We start from the raw sequence: 23,847 nt of genomic DNA on the forward strand, positions 1-23,847 counted from the left end.
TCATGTCAAACTGCTTTATTACATCTTAAATAACAGTACAGTGAATATAGGATCTATCTTGCATCCAGCTTCCTTGCAGTACACTGACTTTAAAATTAAATACAAAAGGTGAGGGACAGGGTGCAGAGAGCTCTACAGGGGTGCCGAGGGGGGTAGGGCCGGGGCGGGGGGGGTGCTTGTCCCACTCTTTGCGGGTCCAGGGCACAGGGCACACAGGATGGTGCAAACACAGGATGGAGAAGCCGCTGCTGCCTCTACGGGAGTGCTTGGTGCGGGGAGGAGGCCTGCGCCGTCCCAACGCCACTGCTCCACACTGGACGCGCACAAAACCAGGGACGTCTGCATGTTAGAAAAATGGTCTGCCTCGGTGCAAAAGGCTGGTTCCACGGGAGAGCCGGGCTGTGAGGAATCCACAAAGGGAGGCCGGGGTCTCCATTCCCTGTACCACCCCGCCCCACCCCCCAATTCCAACAGCAATCGTTTGGAACAGGACTTGGTTTTAAAGGAATAAAGAAAACAGTGAGTATCCCGCTAGGTGAGTGTGCAGAGCCGCTGGCTGCACGGCTTCCGACGCGATGCGTGTGCACAGAGGAGCAATGGTTACAGCTTTAAAGAGGTTATTTCTGAAAAGAAAGAGAACATCTAAGGACTGAGTCCTATATGCACGTTTGAGCATTTCTACAGCATGCGATTCTAAGAGTAAACCCACCCGATATGGCAAACGATCAAATTTTTTAAAATTTAACTTAGAAAGTTTGAGATCATTATTTTCAAAACATTGATTTGTACATTGTTTCATACACAAATAACTGACTGACTATCCAAGCACAGGACGGGCACCTCGCTTGAGAGCAGAGGCTCCTGACGGTCAGGGTGGGGCACAGGGTAGTGTCGCGCTGTTGCTGTTGTATAAACTTCCCTCCAACTTCACAAGGAGACCCAGGGTGAGATTAAAAACTGAACTGAGAAGGTAGAGAGAGCGGGTTGGGGAGCAAAGGTGCCTAACTGGTGTTCACTGTTCGTCCACGGCGCGTGCTCTGTTCCTTGACTTCTCAGCATCACCCTTCTATGCCGTGTGTGCACACAACGATCATGTGACACGAGACGAAAAGTAAAAAAACTAGGGACTAAATTTACATCATTAACAATTCCAGAGAGGCTGCACTAGACCCTCTTTCTCTGTTTAACTACTGAACAGAAAGGAATATATTTTAAGAAGGAAATATGAATGTCTGCAAAATCCTGTTACAAACACAATCTGAAACTTAGAATCAATTACAAGATGAAGTCCTCAACTTGTTCGCCATGAACAACACAAAACAGGATCACTGATCTAGAATTCAAAGAAACTAGTAGAAAAGTGTGTCTGCCTTACAATTACACTCAAGTTTACCTTCTGGTTAACATTTTTATTATAGTATTTCCTTTTAAATTCATTCAAGACAAAAAAAAAAAAAAGAAAAGAAAAACAAACAAAAAAAAAGAAAAACAAAGACAATGGTCCCGGAAGGAATGCACGATTTGTTTTAGTTTACAGCACAGAGATTCTTCTCTTAATGGGAATTGTGCTCTTGGTTTCAGCAATAAGTGAAGGGAAAAGGTCTTGCCCTTTTGAAGTTCTGAGGGGTGCAGGGCATCCGCGTTAGTAGGGGTGGATTGGAAATGCTATCACTGTAACGCTCCAAGGTTGGAATGGTCTTCCAGTCACAGCGGCGTCCACCTGCTGCTTTAAACAGAGTTTAGAGAAACATGAAGAGAAACGGACACCCTGGTGCAGGTGCACAGTCAGTATGATGGGTGCACCCGCTCGCGGCTGAGGGCACAGGAAGTGCTCCAAGCTGACACCAATGCTCACGTGCCCACAAGTCCAGATCAACTACATCCAAATTAATCTTAGAAACCCCGACCCACAATGTCATACGTAGAGCTACAAGCAGGGAGGGCACGGGGCTGCTCCTTACCTGTTGGTGTTAGTTCCAGATCTTGAGGAAGCTGTCCCAGGACCCTGTTGCCACGGCCATCCCGTCGTCAGTCACCCCCAGGCAGCTGACGCGGTTGTCATGCCCGGCCAAGACCCCTGGGAGCAGATGACAGCACGGTCACCCCTGGATCCAGCCACTCCCTGAAGCAGACCCAGAAGCCCCCAAGGTTCAGTCCCTGCCAGGCCTCAGTGGTGAGGAAAGGGCACCAGGAAGGAGAGGAAGCCTGGTCAAGTGGAAACTAAACTGAAGCTCATGCCCACACTTGTCCAAGGCGAGGAAGGGTCAGCGTGCTCCTCTCCCATGGTGGACGTGCCCACGGCTGCGGGAGGGATTCACACAGAAGGAAAACACACTGGAGAATCTGGCAACGTGTCTGTTATCAAGACACGTGGATAACAGCATGACAACAAGGAACACACACAACTGAAAGGCACTAACACACACACTGAACAACCTAGGGCCTCTTGCACCGACTCCTGAGCACTCCCGACGGTAAAATGCTTAAATAAAAAATGGAACAGGGGGCTTCCCTGGTGGCGCAGTGGTTAAGAATCTGCCTGCCAATGCAGGGGACACGGGTTCGAGCCCTGGTCCGGGAAGATCCCACATGCCGCAGACCAACTAAGTCCGTGCACCGCACCCCCCGTCTTCAACACTGCAAGTTCTCGTCTTTTGCACAACCTGCGTTTTAATGCACTTGGGAAGGACACACCTCTCGCCTGCCTTTCACGTGTGAGCTCCAGTCTGTGCTTCCAACAGGCCCGATGGGAGGGGGGCCGTGAAGACCACGCGGCTGGCCCGTTCCTGCCCACCGTGTGCGGCCGAGAGCCCGCCGCCACTGGCCTGCCTCCCGTCCCCCTGCCGGGCCCACACGTCGCAGCTCGCGTCTCAGCCGGCCAGGCGCAGCCGCTGCCTACCTGCCCTGTCGGCCTTGAGGGCGTCCCAGACGTTGCAGTTGAAGTCATCGTACCCCGCGAGGAGGAGGCGCCCGCTCCTGGAGAAGGACACGGAGGTGATCCCGCAGATGATGTTGTCGTGGGAGTAAGTCACGAGCTCCTGATCCGCACGGAGGTCGAACAGCCTGCAGGTAGCGTCGTCCGAGCCAGTGGCAAACGCATTGCCGTTTGGAAAGAACTGGAGAGAGAAAGCGAACCAAGATGATTTGCAAATGCACAGAAAGAACTACCGTGAACGTGAACTGCCGACAGCAGAGCGACTGCGGGCCCCGCACGGGGGTGGCGCAACGTGCTCGTCCTCCCCAGAGCCGGCTTCCCTCCCCATTCGGCCTCCCAAAGGAGCAGCGGGAGAGTGGCCACCACTGACGGGCTGGGCTCCCTGCAGGCTGCTGGCAGCCAGGCTGAACCCGAGGAGGACGGCTCCTCGCGAGACCGGGCCCGCCCGTCACGGTGCCGGGGACAAGGGCAGGCTCCCCCAACCGCCGCGCCCCGCGCGCCCCCGCAGAGCTGGGCCAAGGGGCTCAGCCGCGGCGCTGCCCGTCCCCTGATGGGGGAAGCCGCGTGATACAGTCACTGGTCACCCCAAGGCCGGGAGATACGCCAGGCCTCAGCAAGGACAGATCAAGTCACAGCTAAGTCTCCCACAGGGAGTTTTTTTCAATTTGACTGTATCTGCATAGAAAAGAGAGACCATCTAATTCTGAAAACATCTTCAAATTTGACGATGCGGCCCGTGGCTCCAGAGAAGGACTCTAACTTGCTAACGGCCGGCGAAGGGCCCCCGACCCGCACCTCGGACCCCAACTCACACAGATGGCGTTGATGTCGGACTCGTGGCCGGTGAAGGTCTGCCGGCACATCCCTTCTCGCACGTCCCAGAGTTTGGCTGAAGCATCGCAAGCACCAGAGACAAACAGTCTGGTGTCCGGGGCGAGCGAAAGGCTCATGACGTCGCCGGTGTGTCCAGTGAACGTGGTCGTCTGCTGGCCGGTCTCAATGTCCCACAGGGCACTGGAGCAGAGCAATGACAGCGGTCACCCCACTTGCGCAGGAGACTAGTCCTGTGACAAACGGTCCTTCAAACCCCCCAGGACGGCAGTAAACGTCTGCACTTAAGGCAACTCTAAAACCTGTAATCCGACTTTGTTTAGAAGGGTTTGTTACAAAGCAAACGAATAAACGCAATGAACACACACAGTACAGATGAGCACACGCCCACGGGCTTTACGGTAACTGTGATTTCCACGTCAACTCAAACACCAACAAAAGAGGGAGCCCGAGTCCCTGTCAAGGAGGGATGCATGCGGCCCCCCGCGTGGGCTCAGCGAGGGGCAGCAGGAAGCTCCCGGCTGCCATCCCAGGCTGGACAGAAAACGCGCTCCCTGCTGCTGCCAGCTCCGTGCCTTCCAGGGTCCCACGGGCTGGGACGAGGAGATGACGGCCCTTAACTGGGGTCACTCAGCGGTGGCAGAGCTAAGCTCGGGCCCACAGCCGTCTGCTTGGGTGGCTACACGGAGGGCAGTCAAAGGTGAGACACAGCAGCGCCGCGAGGACAGCGTGTGCTGTTTCTGTGCTTCACCCACAGAAGCAACGCCACCGGAAGCCTCGCAGAAAACCCGGCTCAGCCCAACCACCCAAATCCAAGCGTGCAGGGCCCCTTGCTAGGGCCTGAGGGATGACAGAAGGAAGCAAGACATTCCCAGGGTCTGAAGAACATCCCTCATGAATGAAAAAGCTTTCAAAAGTATCTTCTAATACAGAAATTCTTCCCCAACTGACAGTCCAGACAGACCATAAATCTTCGGTGAACCTCTGGACATACATAAAGGACACCTCAGGAAGCAGGACCCAGCCGGGGCACCCCTGCCCACTGCGCGGCCCGCTGGCTCCTGCCTACCACATGCCTCCAAGGACCAGAATAACCCACGAGGAGAGTGTAAGCCTAAAATGATTCAACTACCTAAAGATTTAAAAGGATATGCTTTGGTGCTTCGAGTGAAAACATTACTGAGGTTTACGTGGTCTATCCAAAAGTAAGGTGAAACTCTAAAAATTAATTAGTTTGATATAGTTCACGTGAAATTGTGACAAGTGACAAGTTTTTTAAAGCTGTGCTCGGAGTCCACAGTGAGGCGGTGCTCACCTTAGCGAGGGACTAAAGCACACCCCCTCCCCCAAGTGCCACTAAAGACGGCCTGCAAAGGTAAAATCTGCAGGGGGAGAAAAGCGGGCACTGCATGCAAAACTGTAGTTTCAGAATCAGTTCTTTGCTGTTCAAAATCCAACTCTGAGCTTTCCGATCGGCACAGCGCACCACGAGCCCACCCACCACTCACTGCCTCGCGTGTCTGAAGCCGCCTGGCCATTTCCAGTTAAAATGGCCTAACCGAGAACTCCCCTGCGTCTCGAGCCACGGGCCAAAGCAAGCAGCATGAGGACAGGTCTGGCGCGCAAGTACTCACCAGGTGGTGTCTCCAGAGCTGGTAACAATCTGATTGTCATCCAGAAAACGGCAGCAGGACAGGTAACCTGGAAAACAGAGCCACACGATGGCCCCAGAATTCGAGCCCCCGACTCTATGATCTTATAAATGGAAGAACACGTTGGCAGAACAACTATGGCGGGAAGGTCCACAGCAAGGGAGACAAATACCTCGTCCACCACCCCCGGCCCCTGCCGTGCGTGCTGCGAAGAGGAAGAAAGCAGCACGGACAACACGCACTGCCGGGCAAGAGTCAGAGCCCCAGGCCCACAGGACTGGACTCCGGTGAGCACGGCGCCCCAAGAGGCTCGGGAGGCAAGTGCACCTGTCCGCCCCTGCCCTTTTGGACACGTCGGGAGGAGCAGGGACGGAGGGTCTGCAGGGGCCAGAGCCAGAGAGGAGGATGGGCGTGGGGGTGGGTTTGTTTTCTACGGGACAAGCGCTGCTTCTGTCTTAGTGTAGGTGACCCTGAGAACTGCACGTGCAAGGTAAGCACACCTGCCCCCAGAGGGCCCAGGGGATGGTGGCAGAGCAGCCCCTGCCCCCAGCAGGCCGGGCTCTTGCCAGGGAGAAGCATGCCTGCCAGGTCTTCCCAGGCCACACCAGAGCCACGTGTGACGCTGTGTGAATCAGTAAGATCAAAGACAAAATACAGAGAGGAGGCCCACTGAAGGCTGCTGATGTGGAAAGTATAAGAATATTGGGAAAATAAAGCACTTATCTAACATATTACTGTACTGTCTCCCATAGAAAAAACAGAGAGAGAACAATTTCAAAACAGCAACGACGTGCCTAGACAAGGACCTGTGGTCAAGTGCTCGCTGGAGGCCACGTCACGTCCACAGGACACCAGGGACCACACGGGCTCTCTTCCCGCTGAGTCTCAGCCTAAGTTCCGCTCCGAGAACAGCACTTACTTCCTGGCACACTCTCACCCTCGCTCAAGCCAGCCTTCTGGGAACCAGCCCTGGGACCCTCACACCCGCCATCACAGCACTAGCCTGTCTGACTTGGGATCCCAGCAGACAGGGAGGAGCGTCGTGGAGACGGCAGCACCGCCTGGTCTCACACAGGGCCATACAGGGGCACTCCTAGGTCAACAGCACAAAGAAACACGACCTCAAAGATGACCTCTGTCCCACCTTGTGCAGGCGGTGGTCCAGCCCAAGGGAGTCCACGAGCTTCCCGCCCCAAGGACCAGAGGCTGCCGGCTACAGCCTCGGCTCTCGAGCACTAGCAACCTGCTCTGGCCTCTTCAGGGCCTCGGATGGTCAGCACACGTCAGCTGGCTGACCCTCAGGGGCCAGGCAGGCTGTGGGAAATGACCAAATCTACAAAACCACACATGGTCCCTGGGGACCACAAATGCTGTGAAGACTCCAAGACACATGCAGATGAAGAGGAGGGGCGGGGCAGCACACACGGAGCCCGGCCTGGTCCTGGGGCGAGGGCGTCTCAGGGACCTGAGAGACTGCGTGTGGAGAGCACTGGGGTGGCTTTGGTGTTCGTTTTCTAACTTCCTGTAGTTTGAGCTTTCAAAATATACACAGCTGACCCTGAACAACATGGGGGCCGGGGGTGCCAGCCTCCTCGAGGCTGGAAATCTGCAGAGAACTTGGAGTCGGCCCTCGTGACGGCGCTTCCTCAGTCTCCTTGGGGACGCTGCCCACCCGGGCTCCTGTGTGCTGTATTTGGAGAAAAACCTCAGGCGTAAGTGCACCAGTACAGTTCAAACCTGTGTTGTTCAAGGGTCAACCCTATCCAAATACTACTTTTCATTAGACAAAGTCAGAGCTGCTGGCTCATAACTCACTTTTTTGGTCTCTGTATTTTGTACATCGAGGGAAAAAAACAATAACCAGGTGGATATTATATTTTTTACAAAAATCTTTTTTCCTCCCAGAAAGAAAAGGTGGAAACCAGCTTTTCTTTTTATATTTATTTATGTGGCTGTGCCGAGTCTTAGTTGCGGCACGCAGGATCTAGTTCCCTGACCAGGGGTCAAACCCAGGCCCCCTGCACTGGGAGCACGGAGTCTTAACCACTGGACCACCAGGGAAGTCCCGGAACCAGCTTTTAAATTAGGTTAACAAACAAGTACTGAGCATCAAGACTCAACAGCCCTGAGACGGGAGCTCACCAACCATGAACACCAGACCGTCCAGCCGGCGGGCTCGGCAGCTGACCCCACAAGCCCAGCGTCCCAGGAGGCCAGTGACGCCCCGTGTGCACGGGGACCATCAAGGGGCACCCGGGCTCCGGGGAAGCCTGTGGGGCCGTTCTGGCTGGGAGGTGGGCAGTGGCTTCAGAGTAGGCCCGATTCTCAGCGCAGCTGCTAACCTGCAGTGCATGTTCCCGTGAGCTGGCTCACGAGCCCCAGGCTTCCCAGAGGAACTGGGATCATTCTGGAGAATTATCGGGAGGAACGGAGCTGTCTGCACATTTCAGTTCTCAACGAACGGTGGCAGTTACTGTCTTTGCTTACGTAAGAGCGAGCAAATTCCCTGAAGGGGCCGTGTCAGTGTGTGAGTGTCCTCAGCAGAAGGGTGGCTGGCCCAGTGGCGCTGCTGCCTTACGAAGGCCTCCAGAGGGGCAGGGAAAACAGACCCTGACAAAAGTGGGCACCAAGTGTGGAGGTGCCAGGCCTCACGGAGACAAGTGGCTGCGGGACACAGGTGCGCTGGGGACAGCCTGGCGCGGGGACGAGCTGGCAGCAGTCCAGAGGGGAGGAGGCTTGAAGTGAGGCAGGGCAGGCGCTCAGGTCAAGGACCCGTGGGAGGGAAGGGGGACGGTCTCATGACAGGGTGTCGCTGATGGGAACCTGGGCCGGAGAGGCAGACAAGCTTACCTCCTCATCCAGAAGGCAGCTGAGCCAGACGGCAAAACCAAAGACCAACGTGCACAGACACGTGAGCCGCCGCGAGTGCTGCCCCGAACCAAACAGCGCGGCCAAGGGAACTCATCCCAAGAACACGGTTACGGCCTGAGAAGTCACTCCTCTGCAAGAACAGTATTTACAGCCACAACACGCGCACTAGTGACAAGCCGGGAACTGCTGCAATGACCGACGACAGGGACAAATCGGCGCACCTTACAACGGAACCCTCTCCACCTCTGCAGGACAACGCTGCAGTTCTGGATGGGATTAGAAGTTAAAAACACAGAAGAAGAAATGTTACTTTCCCAACTTTCTACGGTGAATCACGCTGGCAGTCTTAGCCCAGCCAGCACCTGGGGGAGGCGGGGGCACCTGGCTGGGTGGGGAGGGAAAGCCGCCGATCAGCTCGGAGGTGCACAGGGGAGCGGAGACCGGGAGCAGAGGGTGCGTTCTCTGAGCAGCTCCGTGAAAACGAAAGAGAGACAACGAAGTAACATGAAGGCCTGCGAGTGAGGAAACGCCACCCCAAAGAGACAAACCCAGAAACTGCTGATGCCAAAGGACAAGCACCCAGCAGCAGGCCGGGTGCATCCGTCCACCCGGAGGTTCACGTATCCTCTCAGGCTGAATGCAGGCACAGCCAGGACCCGTGGCCAGCCTGGGAGAGGGGGCTCTTGCTGCTGGGGGGCTGAGCCGGCTGGAGGGAAGCCCAGAGGGTAGCTGAGCCGGCGGCGCAGTCCGTGAGGTCAGGAAGTGAGCAGTGGGATCTGAGTTTCCCAGACTGTGACCACAGAAAGCCTAAAACTGCTGTCACGTTAACTAACTGCCAAAGAACAGGGCGCCGCAGAGCAGCACAGTGTGGCCCGAAGCAGAACTGTGGGACACGTCTTTCCTCCCAGAGCGGGGCCTGCTGGCGCCTGTCAGGAAAGAAGCAACTAACAGGCCAGGGGGCCCGTCCACTGTGCTTTCACGTGCATTCAAGCCCCGGGTAGCATGGACAAATCATCCCTGAAAACGAAATTTTAGCCACCGCAAGGGCTTCTGGCAAGAGTACAAGGCAGTCATGTCACCCCCAGGAAACCTCTGGCTAAATTCTTGACCATGGTGATCTCAGAAAGGGTAAATGTGTCTGCACTGCGATGGGAGCTTTAGGAAAGGAGAATGAGCTTTTAGGGTATTACTAATTTCTCAAATATACAATCTAATGCCTTTGTATTATTATTTTCACCAAGAGAGCACTCAGCAAGTTTTATTCTATACGTAATATATTCATAGCAACAGCAATAATGATAAATGTTCCGTCTCAATCGTTGTGAATTCATTCCATTAACCATTTCCAGAGGGCATCCTTTACTCCTTAAGATAGAAACTTAAAAGGCAAAACACCAGAAGATAGAACGCCATCTGATGTTTGCTCTCTCAAGTATTGCTAGCGTTCCCAAAGCCTGGGTGGCCAACTCTAGAGAAGGAAGCTTCTGTTTGTTCCATATGGGCCCTTGTATTTTCTGGAAACAACAGCAACACAAAACTGACCACCAAGAGCCTCTCTCCTGAAACTGAGCGCAGAGGCTCGACTCCCGCCCTCACTCCATCAGACACCATCTGAGGGCTCAGGGAGACCGCTGAGAAGAGCACCAAGGTGGGTTTTCTGCGCAACTGAGTTTCTAAGACTCTACGACAAAATGTCCCAACCACAGCTTAACAGAGAGCTCTCAACTTAAGGCTCAGGCCAGAGAGAGATGCCTGAGTGATGAGCACTAACGTCATCAGACGGAGGCTTAGAAGGACTGAGACAAGATGCAGACCGCACATCCTCAGATCTTGAACCCACTAACCATTCACACCTTTACCCCCTGACTAAAGTGAGGCTATTTGAATTTACCAAGTTTTAACCTTTATTGATTTGAAGCTGAATTATGTATCATGTCTGAAGAAAGTCACAAATACTCTTAAGAGGCCAGATGTTTAAAAAAACACTACCACTCAACTCCCAAAGAAGTAAAATTTCATGATACATGAAGGAAACAAAATTTCGAAAACATTCTAATACTAGATTTATTTTTTTGTTTCAGCAAATAAAGTGTTAAAAAGGTTTAATTAAAAATGGAAGTCCATACACTGAATCTGATAATAAGGGATCGATAAACAGTAAGAATGTGTTTTTCAATGTGCTGTGAGTTCATCAACGCTATAAGCAAAGTGGTTTAGGAAGGGTGCTCACTGGACAGAACTCCCAGTTTACAAGGATGGGGCAGGCAGCCTAGGCTGGGTTCCGAGAAGGGGAGTTCCCACCCCCAGGAGCAACCTTCCCACAGAAACCACCACGAGCTCTGGACAAATATAAAAACAAAAACCTGAAAGCACTGGAAGCAGAAGCAGACAAACCGGAGGGGAGCCTGCACTTGGGAGAAGAGAAAGGCACTGGGTGAGCTTGTTTTTCAACAAGCTTGCTTGTCCTGTGCCTGAGGGCAGGCCCCCTCTTGCAGCCACATCTCAGATGCAGATCTACGGCCCAACCTTCTTGAACAGCCAGTAAATAGGGTTCTGGTCAACCACAACTGGAAAGTGCAAGAAGGAAACCTGGAAAGGAGAAAGCCGCAGAAGGCCCTAAAAATCACACACCTACTGCCCCAACATCTGTCCAAACCACACAGGCAGGACAGCTGCTCCCACACGGCTGTGTGGCTGCTCCCAACGGAACGAAATGGCAGGGCTTCAGGGGAACAGAGTCTGCACAAAGCCCAGGACACAAGTCAAAATCACTAGATGTACCAAGAAGCAGGAAAATGTCGCCCATATTCAAGAGGAAAGAGCCACCAAGACCAAACCTCAAGGGATTAGTTGCTGGAACTGGCAGGTAAGAATTTTAAAGCCAGCTCCTGGAACTCTGCCCAAGGGTCCTAAATACGCTCGTCACAAATAAACAGGAAACGTCAGCAGGAAAATAAGAACGATTGTTTTAAAAAAGCAAACGAATTCTAGAACTGAAAAACAGAACATCTGGCACATACGGCTTGCTGGGTAGTCTTAACACCACACTGGAGGTGACAGAAGTCACGTGTACTGGAGGACAGCTCTGGGGAAGCGGGAGACGGAATAAACAAGAACAGAACCGTAGGGACCTAAGAGACGATGCGAACATGCACCCACTGGAGTACAAAAAGACAGAGAACAAAGAACAGAAAATGGATTTCTAGTATTTCCCAAATTTAGTGAAAGACAAAACTTTACAAATTCAAGGTGCTAAAGCACAATAAACAAAGAAAGTCACTCCAAGGCACATCGCAAACTGTTAAAAAACAAAGAAAAACCTTAAGAGTGCTGGAAGAAAATAATACCAACCCAGAATTAAATATATCCAGCAAAAACTTCTTCAAGAATGAAGGATGATCGACATTTTCAGATAAATGAAAACAGACAGAATCACTGCTAGGAGACCAGCACTCACAGTAAGAAACGGCAAAGCAAGTTCATCAGGCTGAAGGGAACCCGAAAAAAGCTCACGTGTTCAGGACGTGATGGTAAAGATTTGAGTGAATTGGCGATTCAAACTTCTTCAAGTGGCTACGAACACTTAGAGGAAACAAACAGAACAATATACTGTGGGGCTTATAACACGTGGAGACGCAACGCCCACAAGAACTTCATAAAGAACGAGGAAGGGCAGAAAACGGGCATTTATGGCCACAAGATTCCTGTATTTCATTTAAATGGATACAGTATAACTCTGAGTGCACCGTGAAAAATTATGAATGTACACTGCAATCCCTACATAACCCTTTTTTGGACGTAACCAGAAAAGCCAACAGATAAAACTAAAATAGAATTCTAAAACATCAAGTAACCCAAAAGAAGGCAGCAAAGGAGAGCACACCATAAAGCGAGAGAGCCAAATCCCACTGCACCCACACTGCATGAAACAGAACCCCATACTATTCGGAAGGCAGACACTTAGAGTGGATAAAAAGAAAGAACCAGGTGTGTGCTGTGTCTAAGGGACTCTGTTTATAAATACAGGTAAGTGGATGGGAAAAAACACACCATGCAAACAGTCGGACTAAGACGGCTGGAGCAGCTGCGTTAACATCAGACACAGCCGACTTGCCAGCACAGAAGGTGCTGAGAAAGAGGGCCACTTCATCAGGAACGTGCGACAGTCACGAACATGCCTTCTACCAGCAGCTGTGAGCAGTGTCAAAGTCCTGCTTTGACGAACACGCCGAGAACCTGCCCCACAGCCTGGACTCCCAGGCGCGTGCGGCATGTCATCCTCAGACCACCCGCTCCGCCGGAAGCAAGTCTCCATAAATGTGAAAAACTGAACTGGTACAGAACATCTTCTCTGAACATAATGGCATTTGATTGGAAACCAATAACAAGTTATCAAAAGGGTATTAAAAATATTTCCCACTGAATGATAATACAGTTAAAGCCACGCTCAGAGGGTAATTTATATTTGAAAAAGTAGGAAGATCTACGTTTCTACTTTAAGAAGATAGAAAGTTAAAGAAGGAAGCAACCCCAAAGCAAACAGGAGCCAAAATAACACACCACCCCCAACGCACAGAGCTGGCTACGTTCAAAAGCACTGAGCCTGAAGGACTCTGTTCTGCTTCCTGTGCAACAAGAATGCCAGTCATTATGAAGGATGCTAAGAGATCAGTAAGGGTGTCTCGATATGTGGATAAGTACGTGCGTGTGCGCACAGGGAGACACGTGCACGCTCGCGCATGTCTAGATTAGGAACCCTTCTGGAAACGCACTCAGGATGGAAGGAGGTTCAGAAGGAGGAACGCCTCGAACTGCGTCCAGCTGCTGCGGAGCGACCTACGTTCCCAAGATCCTTGACAACAGCCACTACAGCGACTTATATCCAAAGGCTTCTTACTGATAAAGGAATATCAAGGCCTGTGTTTGATTTCATTTTAAGAGTATATCTGGCCATTGATGTAGCCAATCTCATTAAATAATTGTTGAGAAGGGGTGAGTGTCCATAGCATGTAACTCATGCAAGGCACACAGCGTATAAACTTTGAGGTTACTGATGAGAACATGTACCTGTATGTCCAGCCAGTTCACGGCTCACACGTACATTCCCTTCACGAGTTTTCAGATTGTAAATGGAGCAAATGTTATCCAGGCCACCGCAGGCCACATAGTTGCCAGAAGGGGCATATGCACATGTCATGACCCACGAGGAACGCAGAGGGATGGCATGAACCTAAATGACAAGACACACGTGATGCAAGCACGCTCAAGGTCAAAAACATTAACTACTGACATTTATGATCCTGCTTCTAGTCTTCAACTTTCACTGCACAGCAAAACAGTGGCCAAAATTATTCTGAAAATATTTTATATGTGTGGGCAGTCAGATAAAGTAATAATTTAATTAGAAATCCAGTGCTGCACACCAATTTAATGTAGGTTTGTTGGTTTTTTTTTGCGGTACGCGGGCCTCTCACTGTTGTGGCCTCTCCCATTGCGGACCACAGGCTCCGGACGTGCAGGCTCAGCGGCCGTGGCTCACGGGCCCAGCCGCTCCGCGGCATGTGGGATCTTCCCGGACCGGGGCATGAACCCGCGTCCCCTGCATCGGCAGGCGGACTCTCATCCACTGCGCCACCAGGGAAGCCCCTATGCAGTTTTATTTATTTATTTAGGCCACACCACGTAGCTTGTGGGATCTTAGTTTTCCAACCAGGGAGCGAACCCAGGCCCTCAGCAGTGAAAGCACTGAGTCCTAACCACTGGACTGCCAGGGAATTCCCAAATGTAGAGTTTTAATAAAGTCATAACTTACAGTTAGGTAGACACTTAAGTAATGGCAACATAGCCTCTGAATCACAATTATATAGTAAAAGGAAAACATTTCACTGGCTTGTCAAAATGGCTATAAAATTCACTCCAAAAATAAAGCGTTTTTAGTGAAGTAATCAAACTAGAAATCACTGTAATTAACCCTGCCACACACCTCCCTGTGTTTGAGACAGATCTGTTGTAAGTACTGCATTCTGTCATACACGTGTGGCGTCCTCCAGTAAAATAAAACTGCATTCTGTCTGTTACACGCGTTTAGACCAACGGTAGTGCTTTTTCATTCAATATGATACAACCCTGGACTGAAATTTTAAAATAATTTAACTTATACTTCAAAGTATAAACTCTTTCAGATTATTTCTTGTAAAAACTAGTAGACTAAACGGAAAGCTGTATCTCTGTATTTTTGAATGAAGCGTGAGATTTCCCAGACTGAGCTAAAACTGGACTCCAGTTGCCTAGAAACTTCAGGAGGCTCCCCCAACCTGCTCTGTAAAGAGACGACACATCGCAGCAACACCACGCCGGCCCAGCAGCACCAGTGACACATGCCAGCCACGTGACTGGGCTTCCACCTGACCCATATGGCTTCACACAAAAACGAACTCACTGTGCTCCCCCACCCTCTCCCGTTATACATTTTACGTAAGTGAACCCAGAGTTTAAACACCCGCCTTTCCCGGGCCGCTTTTCCGGGAAGGGTTTGCACTACCTACCTTGTTCGTGGTGTAGCTATCCCAGATGATAAGCTTACCATCCTGTGAGGCACTAACTAGAAGCCTGGAGGAAAAAGAAAAAAGCAAACCATGAGTACCACACCAACAAGGGAAGTCACCCAAAGACAACGAATGAAAACTAAACTTTAGTGATGACTAACGCGCTCCAACATTATATTTGCTGACAGAGTGCACTTATTTATAAGCACCCCCCCCCACAAAAAAACGTTCTAATTGTTAGACCAACTTTGAAAGCATGAAAAGAAAATACTGCCAGCGATAACAGCTCAGGTTCAATCGTGCTTGTCTTCAGGTGAAGACCTGGCCACAGTCCCTTGGCTGGTCAGACGAGACAAGCTGGTTGCCTAGAACTGCTTCTGTTTGTTTTCTGTTCACCATAAATCAGATTTGAGACCTACAGATCTTTCTTTCATGAGTCAAAGGTGGTAGAAAATATTTAGTATATAATTTTCTGTTCCATTCTGACACGTAGAAAGCCTAAATATAAAGGACTAATAAGTTTTTAGATATTCAAAATTTATGAGACATTTCTCACCAAAGATACCCCATGAAAATTTCCCAGACTGAGCCAAAATGGGACTGCGAGGCCCTTACAAACACTGAGGAGGCACCCCCTTTCCACCTGCTTTGCAAAGAGATGACAGTCTAAAGCACAGCTGTGCCTGGCCCCACAGAAGACACTAGTTAACTATCAGGAATATTTTTCGTAACAATTTTCTTGCTCTGGTCAACTGTGCCGTTTGGGATCTGTGTCTTGAAAAGGTGCTCAGTCTGTATTTGCAGAAAGAAGACAGGAAACCGCAAAAGGAAAACATGACTAATGGGCAAAGGAATTTCAAGTGAGAGTAAATTCAGGGAACCACCAGTACTCATAAGATATCCTAAGGAACTCTGTTGTACAGACTGTGCTGTTTTCGAGGAACGGCAAGAAGGCTCTCTCCATAATCCCACGCAGAGATACGTGTCAGCATGGTAAATAAGGAGAAGGATTTTCAGTTTTAGAGATTTTATCAAAACACGGGTCTCAACCATTTCAGCCGCAATATACTCGGCTTCCTGAACTGGTCAAAACCTGGAGGTAAAATCCCTCGAATCCCTCTGACAGCGGGTCCTTCTCGTCCAGCTCTGCGCTCTGATGCGCACCCTTCTCAGGGAGCCAGCAATGAGTCTGGCGGGGAATAAATACGTGTTCAGCACTGCATGAAAAACTTATCCAGGAACTGAACTACATGCAGGCTCCAATCCTATTATTCTTTGGATGCAATTTCTTAAAGTAAATCCCTGCATCAAGGTGCAGTTATAAACATATTAGGCACTTGAAAGACCCCACGTAATCGGAGCCAGGGTCGCTCTGCGGCTCTATTTCCGCCAGGCTCCTCTAAGCACAGGCTTTGGATGAACATCAGAGCTGACGTAAAGAAGCTCGTCCTCCGGGAGGGTCACCTCTAGAAAGGCCTCCTGGTCGGAAAGCTTACTATGTGCTGACGTGCCCCAGGGTTAGAGAGACATTAAGCAGCCCCTGATCCTCCAGAAGGTGAGAAAAGACACACCTCTTAATCCCCAGTAGGACGACCGCTTGGGACCTGGTTCCTTCTGTCTCCTAGAGCTCTCAGTTCCCCAGAGGTGCCACCCACCCAGAACACCGAGGCAAGAACCAGGAGGATGCCCAGGGCTCCAGGACACTGAAAACAGGGGTTAAGTAGATAGAGGTGCAGATCCAAAGGCCTCACTCAGGCCCTTCATTTACTCTGAGGAGGGAGGACTCTCAAGCCTCGCTGGGTTTCACTCTCAATTATAACACTTCAGCAGACTTCAAACAGGGGAGATAGGGCTTCCCTGGTGGCACAGTGGTTAAGAATCTGTCTGCCAATGCAGGGGACACGGGTTCAAGCCCTGGTCCGGGAAGATCCCACATGCCATGGAGCAACTAAGCCCGTGCACCACAACTACTGAGCCTGCGCTCTAGAGCCCGTGCTCTGCAACAAGAGAAGCCACCACAACGAGAAGCCCACGCACCACAACGAAGAGCAGCCCCCGCCGCTGCAACTAGAGAAAGCCCACGCGCAGCAACGAAGACACAGCCAAAAATAAATTAATTAATTAATTTAAAAAGGGGGCGGGGAGTTTAGCATTAATTCATGTGACTGAGACTCTCAAATGTTACAAAAAGTAGACTTTAAGTATAAAAAAATTACAACGTATTGATAAACATGTTATAAATGCATACGTAATGTGTACTGACACATGCATATACACAAACCTCACCGTGGGTATCTCCTATAGTTTTAAAAGAAAACTGCTAATCAGTGCAATAGTTTGAGAGGTTCCATGAATTATACAAACATGATCAAATAACTGGCATTCCCAAATTACAGTTCTGGATCATGAAAAAAGGCTGTACAGTACCCTCTGTTTACGAAGATGCCTTCAGCAAAATGTACAGCCAAAATAAAAATAAACTTTCTTTGGACTTTAAAGAGGCAGAATTTTACCTATTTTACCTCTCCAGAAAACACAGCTATCTACAAAAAACAAAAAAAAATCTCTGAAGGGGTCTGGATAGCAAAGGTCCTCTTTGGTATCATTTTTTGTTTTCCTTGTTTATGACTGTAAAATACAGCTCTCATATAAGGGCATTATAAAATAAATGTCCTTTGAAGAGCAACTTTAAAACAAATGCCCACGTACCCAAGACGCTGTCCAAGAAAGAGAACAAGACCCATGCAACACCCAACAGCGTCTCCTGGGTCTCCCACATCACCCCTTCTCTCAGGGGTGACCAGGACCCGGAATGCGGTGCTGCTTATTCCTGCCTTTGCGTTCGTTCCTTCGACCACAGGGCTCTCGAGGCAGAATTTGTGCTGGAACCAGAGGGCACGCAAGGCCTGGCAGCAGTGCTCAGGATGCCCATGAGAGCTGGTGCTGCCGGCCCCCGGCCTCCCCCGAGCCCCTCTCCACATCACCACAGCTCTGGCCACACACCTGCCTTAGTTCCTTGAGCACAGCTCTCGGTCACCTCTCAGGGCACAAGTGACACATCACTAACCATCCAACGTCCTGTCTAATCAGGACACTGATGTTCCCACAGATGGGAGGAAAGACCCAAAGGTAAGATACTGTTTGGTTACCATCTACTTTTGACAATAAATTCTGAGGTGGATTGACTAGTAAGGGCATTTTTCTTTCTTTTCCCATTTTTATTCTTTCTGATTACTGCCATCATTGAAATGATCTAAGTTAGCTCTCATTTGCATTTGGAATTATATGGGATAGTCTACAGAAAAAAACTAAAAATAGACTCTTTTGTTCTGTAGCTGTTGACACTCTAAAGCAGGCAATTTCATGAACAAAGAAAAAAACAACCAAGCAAACAATTCTTCTCTGATAATTAAACATGAAAAAAATGCTCCTCTAAGAAAGGCATCTGAAATACCATGTTAGCTATTTGAAAGAACATGTTACAGTCACAAAGTCACACAGCATTTTATGTAATTACTTGGGTGGAAAAGTGGAGAAAGACTTCCCAGCAGCCTCTAAAAGAGGAACAGAAAAGAGCTGAATGGATTTCATTTCAATGCTGCTGCAGGTTAAGGGCAAGGAGAGGAGGGACCGGGAGGGCGACGGAGATGGGGAACCTAGAAAGAGGTCCGAACACGGGGCAGAATTCAAGGCAGAAAGAATGAGAGGCTAGAAGAAAGGGAGGTGGGGCAGGCAGGCCGGGGAGAGGCGGTGACAGCAGCAACGACCAGCTCAGACTCATGCAGGAACCTTGGGACACGAGTCGCTGTTCTAACCCTCCGGACACGGACACCACAGGAAGTGGCTTCTGATCCCTGAGCCGGGGCACCGAAACCAGGAGAGGGTGTGGACAAGAGGCCACGAGGAACAGGCTGGAAAGAGGAGGAGCCATGGCACAGAGGACAGGTCACCTCCCCAAGGTGGCACGGGCGCCGAGCCACGGAGCTGGGAGGACAAAGGCGAAGGGAGGGTGGTGAGGAGGTGACCGTGTGCGCTCGGCCGAGGCAGGTGGGAACACAGATGGAGCTCGGGCACCCGGGCTGCTGCCTTGGCCTGCTCGCACATCTGACGCAAACGCCTAATTTTTGCTTTACAAGTCACAGCCAATGAGCTCAGGTTATTTTCTCCTCCGTGCACGTGTCAAGCGCTCCGTGTGCCCACGCCCCACACACCTGGAATCCGTGCCCCAGTGCATGGCGTAGATTTTGGCCAAGTGCCCCCTCAGCGTTCTCCTGGTACGCATCTGGATTCTTCCCACTGGGTCGACGTTGTTTGTGATCTTAAAAATAAAAGTTACTGCAAATTAACATCGCGTGACGCATGCTCTCCCCGCGAGGTCTCCTCTCCTTCACGCCCAGCCCGCTCACTGGCCCCGGCGCCCTGGCCACGGCTGTGCCTGCCCTGCTCCTTCCAGTCTGCCAGGCCTCGCTCCATGATTTCTCCCGTTTCCCAGGGCACCTACCTTCCCTCTCCCGGTTCTCGAAAGTCCACTACTCTACCTGTTCTCCAGGACCCGCGTCCCCTGCCCCCCTGCGCAGCAGGCCTGGGGCTGGCCCAGAGCCGCCTCCCCTCCCGTCTCTGCTGTCTCCCTAGCTGGCCGCCCGGCCCAGCTCCTCCTGCCTCCGTCAGTCCCTCATGGGTTTCCTCTGAATTAGAGCCTCGTCAGCCTACATCACAATCGAACACAGGGCCCCAGCCCTACAGGCTGTCCAGCGACCAGGCTGTACGCTGAGCTGGACCACGATGGAATCTCGTCTGTACTCTGTAGCTTAGGGCACAAAACTGTACATGCAAACCTGCTGTTCACTTCAACATACAAACCCTGATGTTAAGGATTCTGGGTTGACAAATGGAATATAACTGTATCACAATAATGAGCTTTAAAAACACGTACAGTCCAAAGTGCATTTGAGATTCAAATGCAGGTTATTCTACGCAGTCTAATTTTTCTTTAACTTATTGTTTAACCCCAATTAAACAACATCTCCTAAAGCGCTAAGACAATGTAAAAAAATCATACTCAACAGAAGTAGGAATATAATTTTTCTTTCACATTTCTGTTCAATTCTTTGGACAAAAATATTGTTTTTCAATGAGTTGAAATGCACCATTTGAGAGTATGTCCTATCTAGCATAGCCACGCAGCTGCCTCCTAAGACACTCTCATCGCCCCCAGAGGAAACCCCGCGTTCATTAAGTGGCTGCTCACTACAGCCTCCTCCCCAACTCCGGGCAACCATGAACCTATCTTCTGTCCCTACAGGGCGACCTGTCTGCACATTTCATGTGCATGGAATCACACAACATGTGACCTTCTTTCACTGAGCGCCATGTCTCGAGATTCGTCCCTTCTATGGCTGAGTAACGTCCCACCGCGTGGACAGGCCACACTTGGTCCCTGCGCTCCTCCATCTGCGGATATCTGCTTCCTGCTCTGGCCGCTGGGAACCGAGATGACGTGAGCACGTGCGTACACGGGCTTGTTTGAGCGTCAGCTCCTCTGGGCATGCATCTAGGAGTGGAACTGCTGGGTCATGACTAATGTTTAACTTTTTGAGAATACGCCAAACTGGACTTTAGAAATCGAAGTTCTGAGGCAGATTTTGCTAGGAAGAGGAACTCTGAAATAGCTGTATCGAGACTGCAATAACCTTTACAACTCCGACCTCCGCAAGAAGGCTCGAGAGACATTATTTGTCATCTGCGACGCACCACGGCCTCGCCTAGCGTGGTAAGGGTCTGCGCAGGAGAACCCTTCGGGCAGTGCCCCACACCCTCACTGTGCACAGGAGAGAATCAGAGCGCTCCCTCTAGAGGTCCCAAGTGGAGGCGCCACAAGCACCAACCTCCAGGCCAGACCAGCGACTCTGCACAAACTGCTCTTACCTGGGAGAGAGTTGCATCTGCACACGCTTTTCTAGCATCCTAGGGAAAGACAATGATAAAGAGGGAATTAGTGCTGTTTCAGATACAGTCACTCCAAGGTGCTGGCACTGCAGTCCCGGAGAGCCTCCACCAGGGTGGGAGAGCTCAGACCCCTTCCTTCGCCGCGCTCCCACCCCAGCCCCGCACCCACGGTCCCGAGCACACTGAACAGAGAACCAGCAACACACAAGTGCGTGCCTGGCCTGCAGACCACCCCGTCTAACGCGCAGCGCCCCCGCGCCCCCAGAGCCTCCTCTCCTGCCTGCGAGGCTCCGGCACCTTCCCACAGACCTGCACGTGCGTCTCGCTCCTTCTACCAGCCCAGGAGCCGGGGGGCCCACAGAAACAACGTCTAAAAAGCACTGACTGGCCGGCCCAGAGAACTTTCCTTCTAGAGTGTGTTAACTAAGACTCTTGTTTCCAAGCCGAACAATCCCTGAAGCTAACCTCTACACAGAAGAGCGAAGGATCTGGGGTCAAAACCACCAAATTCAGGTGAAGACTGGCTGTTGGCAGCCTGTTACCTGTTTTCTTATCTATAAAATGACCTTGTGAAGCAGGTGAGAACTACAAAGGGATGTTACTCAAGCTAATTAAAATGTTCTCATTGTTCCTAAGTGGTCCAAGTTACTAGAAAAAAAATCTTGAAATCTCAAAATTAGTGTGTATATATATATACATATATATATAGATATATATTTTTTGGCTGTGTTGGGTCTTCGTGGCTGCACGCAGGCTACTCTTCGTTGCAGTGCGCGGGCTTCTTCTCACTGTGGTGGCTTCTCTTGTCGTGGAGCATGGGCTCTAGGCGCACGGGCTTCAGTAGTTGTGGCGTGTGGGCTTCAGTAGTTGTGGCACGTGGGCTTCAGTAGTTGTGGCACGTGGGCTTCAGTAGTTGTGGCACGTGGGCTTCAGTAGTTGTGGCACGTGGGCTTCAGCAGTTGTGGCGCACGGGCTTAGTTGCTCGCGACATGTGGGATCTTCCGGAACCTGGGATCGAACCTGTGTCCCCTGCATTGGCAGGCGGATTCTCATCCACTGCACCACCAGAGAAGCCCCAGCGTATATATTTTTACAAATAGAAAGCCATACATTCTGAGGGAAGATGAGACAACAGCTTTAAGAGGATCAAACTTTGAATGTAGGGATGGGGCCTAAAACGGTTTTTTGTGTAGGAATAATTTCAAAGGAAATTATGACAATTTCTAACAGAAACGTTGCCACTGTGTCGTCATCTGACCACCTGCTCTCACTGACATACATATGAGCACTCGTGTGGGAGGGGCCGGGGACCCCTCCAGGGCAAACGGTCTCGCGAAGCTGGTGCTAATACTCACCAGCCCAGCACAGGGAGTATATTCAAAGAGATGGTGATTATAGAGGGATTTGATTCCAAATTCAACTCAAACTATCCTATCAGAAGCCATTCTGCTTAGTTAAATCTGCTTATTTAATTAAAACACAAAAATTATATAATCAGGTATTTCTGTGCCAGCACCTAAACTTGGGGTCAAGACCAAGAGGAGGGGAGACCCAGAGCAGCTGGTTTTCCATCAGGGACTCTATCAGTTACTTACAGAGTTCAATATTTATTTCTGAGTACCATTTTTTAAATGTGTTATTTATTTATTTATTTATGGCCACGTTGGGTCTTCGTTGCTGCGCGCAGCCTTTCTCTAGTTGCGGCGAGCAGGGGCTACTCTGTTGCGGTGCGCGGGCTTCTCATTGCGGTGGCTTCTCTTGTTGCGGAGCACGGGCTCTAGGCGCACGGGCTTCAGTAGTTGTGGCACACGTGCTCAGTAGTTGCGACACACGTGCTCAGTAGTTGCGGCACAGGGCTCAGTAGTTGTGGCATGTGGGTTCAGTAGTTGTAGTGCATGGGCTTAGTTGCTCCACGGCATGTGGCATCTCCCCAGACCAGGGGTTGAACCCGTGTCCCCTGCATTGGCAGGTGGATTCTTAACCACTGCACCACCAGGGAAGCCCTGAGTACCATTCTTACTGATACTATACACAGCTTTCAATTTTAAAAAATAACAAGAATTTTTAATTTGTTTTTTGGCTGTGCCATGTGGCTTGCAGGATCTTAGTTCCCCGACCAGGGATTGAACCTGGTCCACTGCAGTGGAAGCGCCAAGTCCTAACCACTGGACTGCCAGGGAAGTCCCTAACAAGAATTTTTTAAATGGAAAAAGTAAACCATGGGACTTAAGTGGCTTCATTCTGGTTAGTGTCCAGAGATTGAAATGGGTTTCGTAATGTCCAGAGCAGACTGCAGTGACACCACAGAGAACAGAGAGAAAAACCATTTTAAACACAGGGAACTCAAATTCAGTCTTCATTTTAGCCAACAAGTGCTCAATGTAAATGAGTACAATATCCTCAGAGCAATTCAATCTTCAACTTCCAACCCTGTAGGAAGAAGTCTTCTAATGGAAACCATCTCTGTAACTGCTTAATAAAGACAGAAATCTTCAACATTTTTTAGATTAAATTCCAATTTAACGGCCTGGTGATACGTTCACAATGGCTTATTATTTAGCCAAGGCTCCTATACTGTCTGTGCTGAGAAAAGTCACTGAAGACAGCAGGTCACCTTCCTGCCCCTCACCCAGAGGAACACACACACCCACAGTCAGTCAGGCCTTATCCCGGCTGGATGTCGGTCCAGCACAGGGCAGCACGCGGCCAGGCCCATCCCACTAGGGCCGCACTGACCACCGCGGCTCTGCTGTCAATGGAGACAAGCACCCATACGCGTCACTCGGCCCGTCTTGTTCACTTGCAGGGTTGGCACAGTCACTTTGAAAAAAAATTTGCGCCTGTACATTTCGTGGAGTTCCCCTTCATCCACTGGTAGCCCATGTGTTTAAGACATGCCATATTTCAATCGGCATCCCACTGAGAGCCCGTGTTTCCTCACAAACATGATCAAAAGTAAGACGACACGGTCCCTCTGGGGTCTTTCAGCTTAAAGACCAATCTAATAAAGCAAGCGACCCCTCTCAGAATCATCTACCATCTCTTGTTTGATTTGCTGTGCCCTACA

General features: G+C 50.5%; 1 protein-coding gene across 5 annotated transcripts in view; it reads right to left on the reverse strand.

Moving 5' to 3' along the window:
* The window catches only part of GNB1 (G protein subunit beta 1), a 91,465-nt gene continuing 67,618 nt past the window's right edge, over positions 1-23,847 (reverse strand). For 3 of the 5 annotated variants that reach the window (XM_067717727.1, XM_067717724.1, XM_067717728.1), the window contains 9 exons: positions 20,760-20,798; positions 19,046-19,152; positions 14,835-14,898; positions 13,357-13,519; positions 5,401-5,467; positions 3,748-3,949; positions 2,900-3,116; positions 1,962-2,077; positions 1,395-1,723 (listed from right to left, as the gene is read on the reverse strand). In XM_067717727.1, the coding sequence (XP_067573828.1) occupies positions 1,971-2,077; positions 2,900-3,116; positions 3,748-3,949; positions 5,401-5,467; positions 13,357-13,519; positions 14,835-14,898; positions 19,046-19,152; positions 20,760-20,798 (966 nt within the window). In that variant the 3' untranslated portion in view covers positions 1,395-1,723; positions 1,962-1,970. Of the gene's footprint in view, positions 624-1,394; positions 1,727-1,961; positions 2,078-2,899; positions 3,117-3,747; positions 3,950-5,400; positions 5,468-13,356; positions 13,520-14,834; positions 14,899-19,045; positions 19,153-20,759; positions 20,799-23,847 lie in introns of those variants that run through there. The other 2 variants (XM_067717726.1, XM_067717725.1) reach the window with 2 other exon arrangements.

The sequence above is a fragment of the Pseudorca crassidens genome, chromosome 2 (genome assembly GCF_039906515.1).
Source record: "Pseudorca crassidens isolate mPseCra1 chromosome 2, mPseCra1.hap1, whole genome shotgun sequence".
NCBI lineage: Eukaryota > Metazoa > Chordata > Mammalia > Artiodactyla > Delphinidae > Pseudorca > Pseudorca crassidens.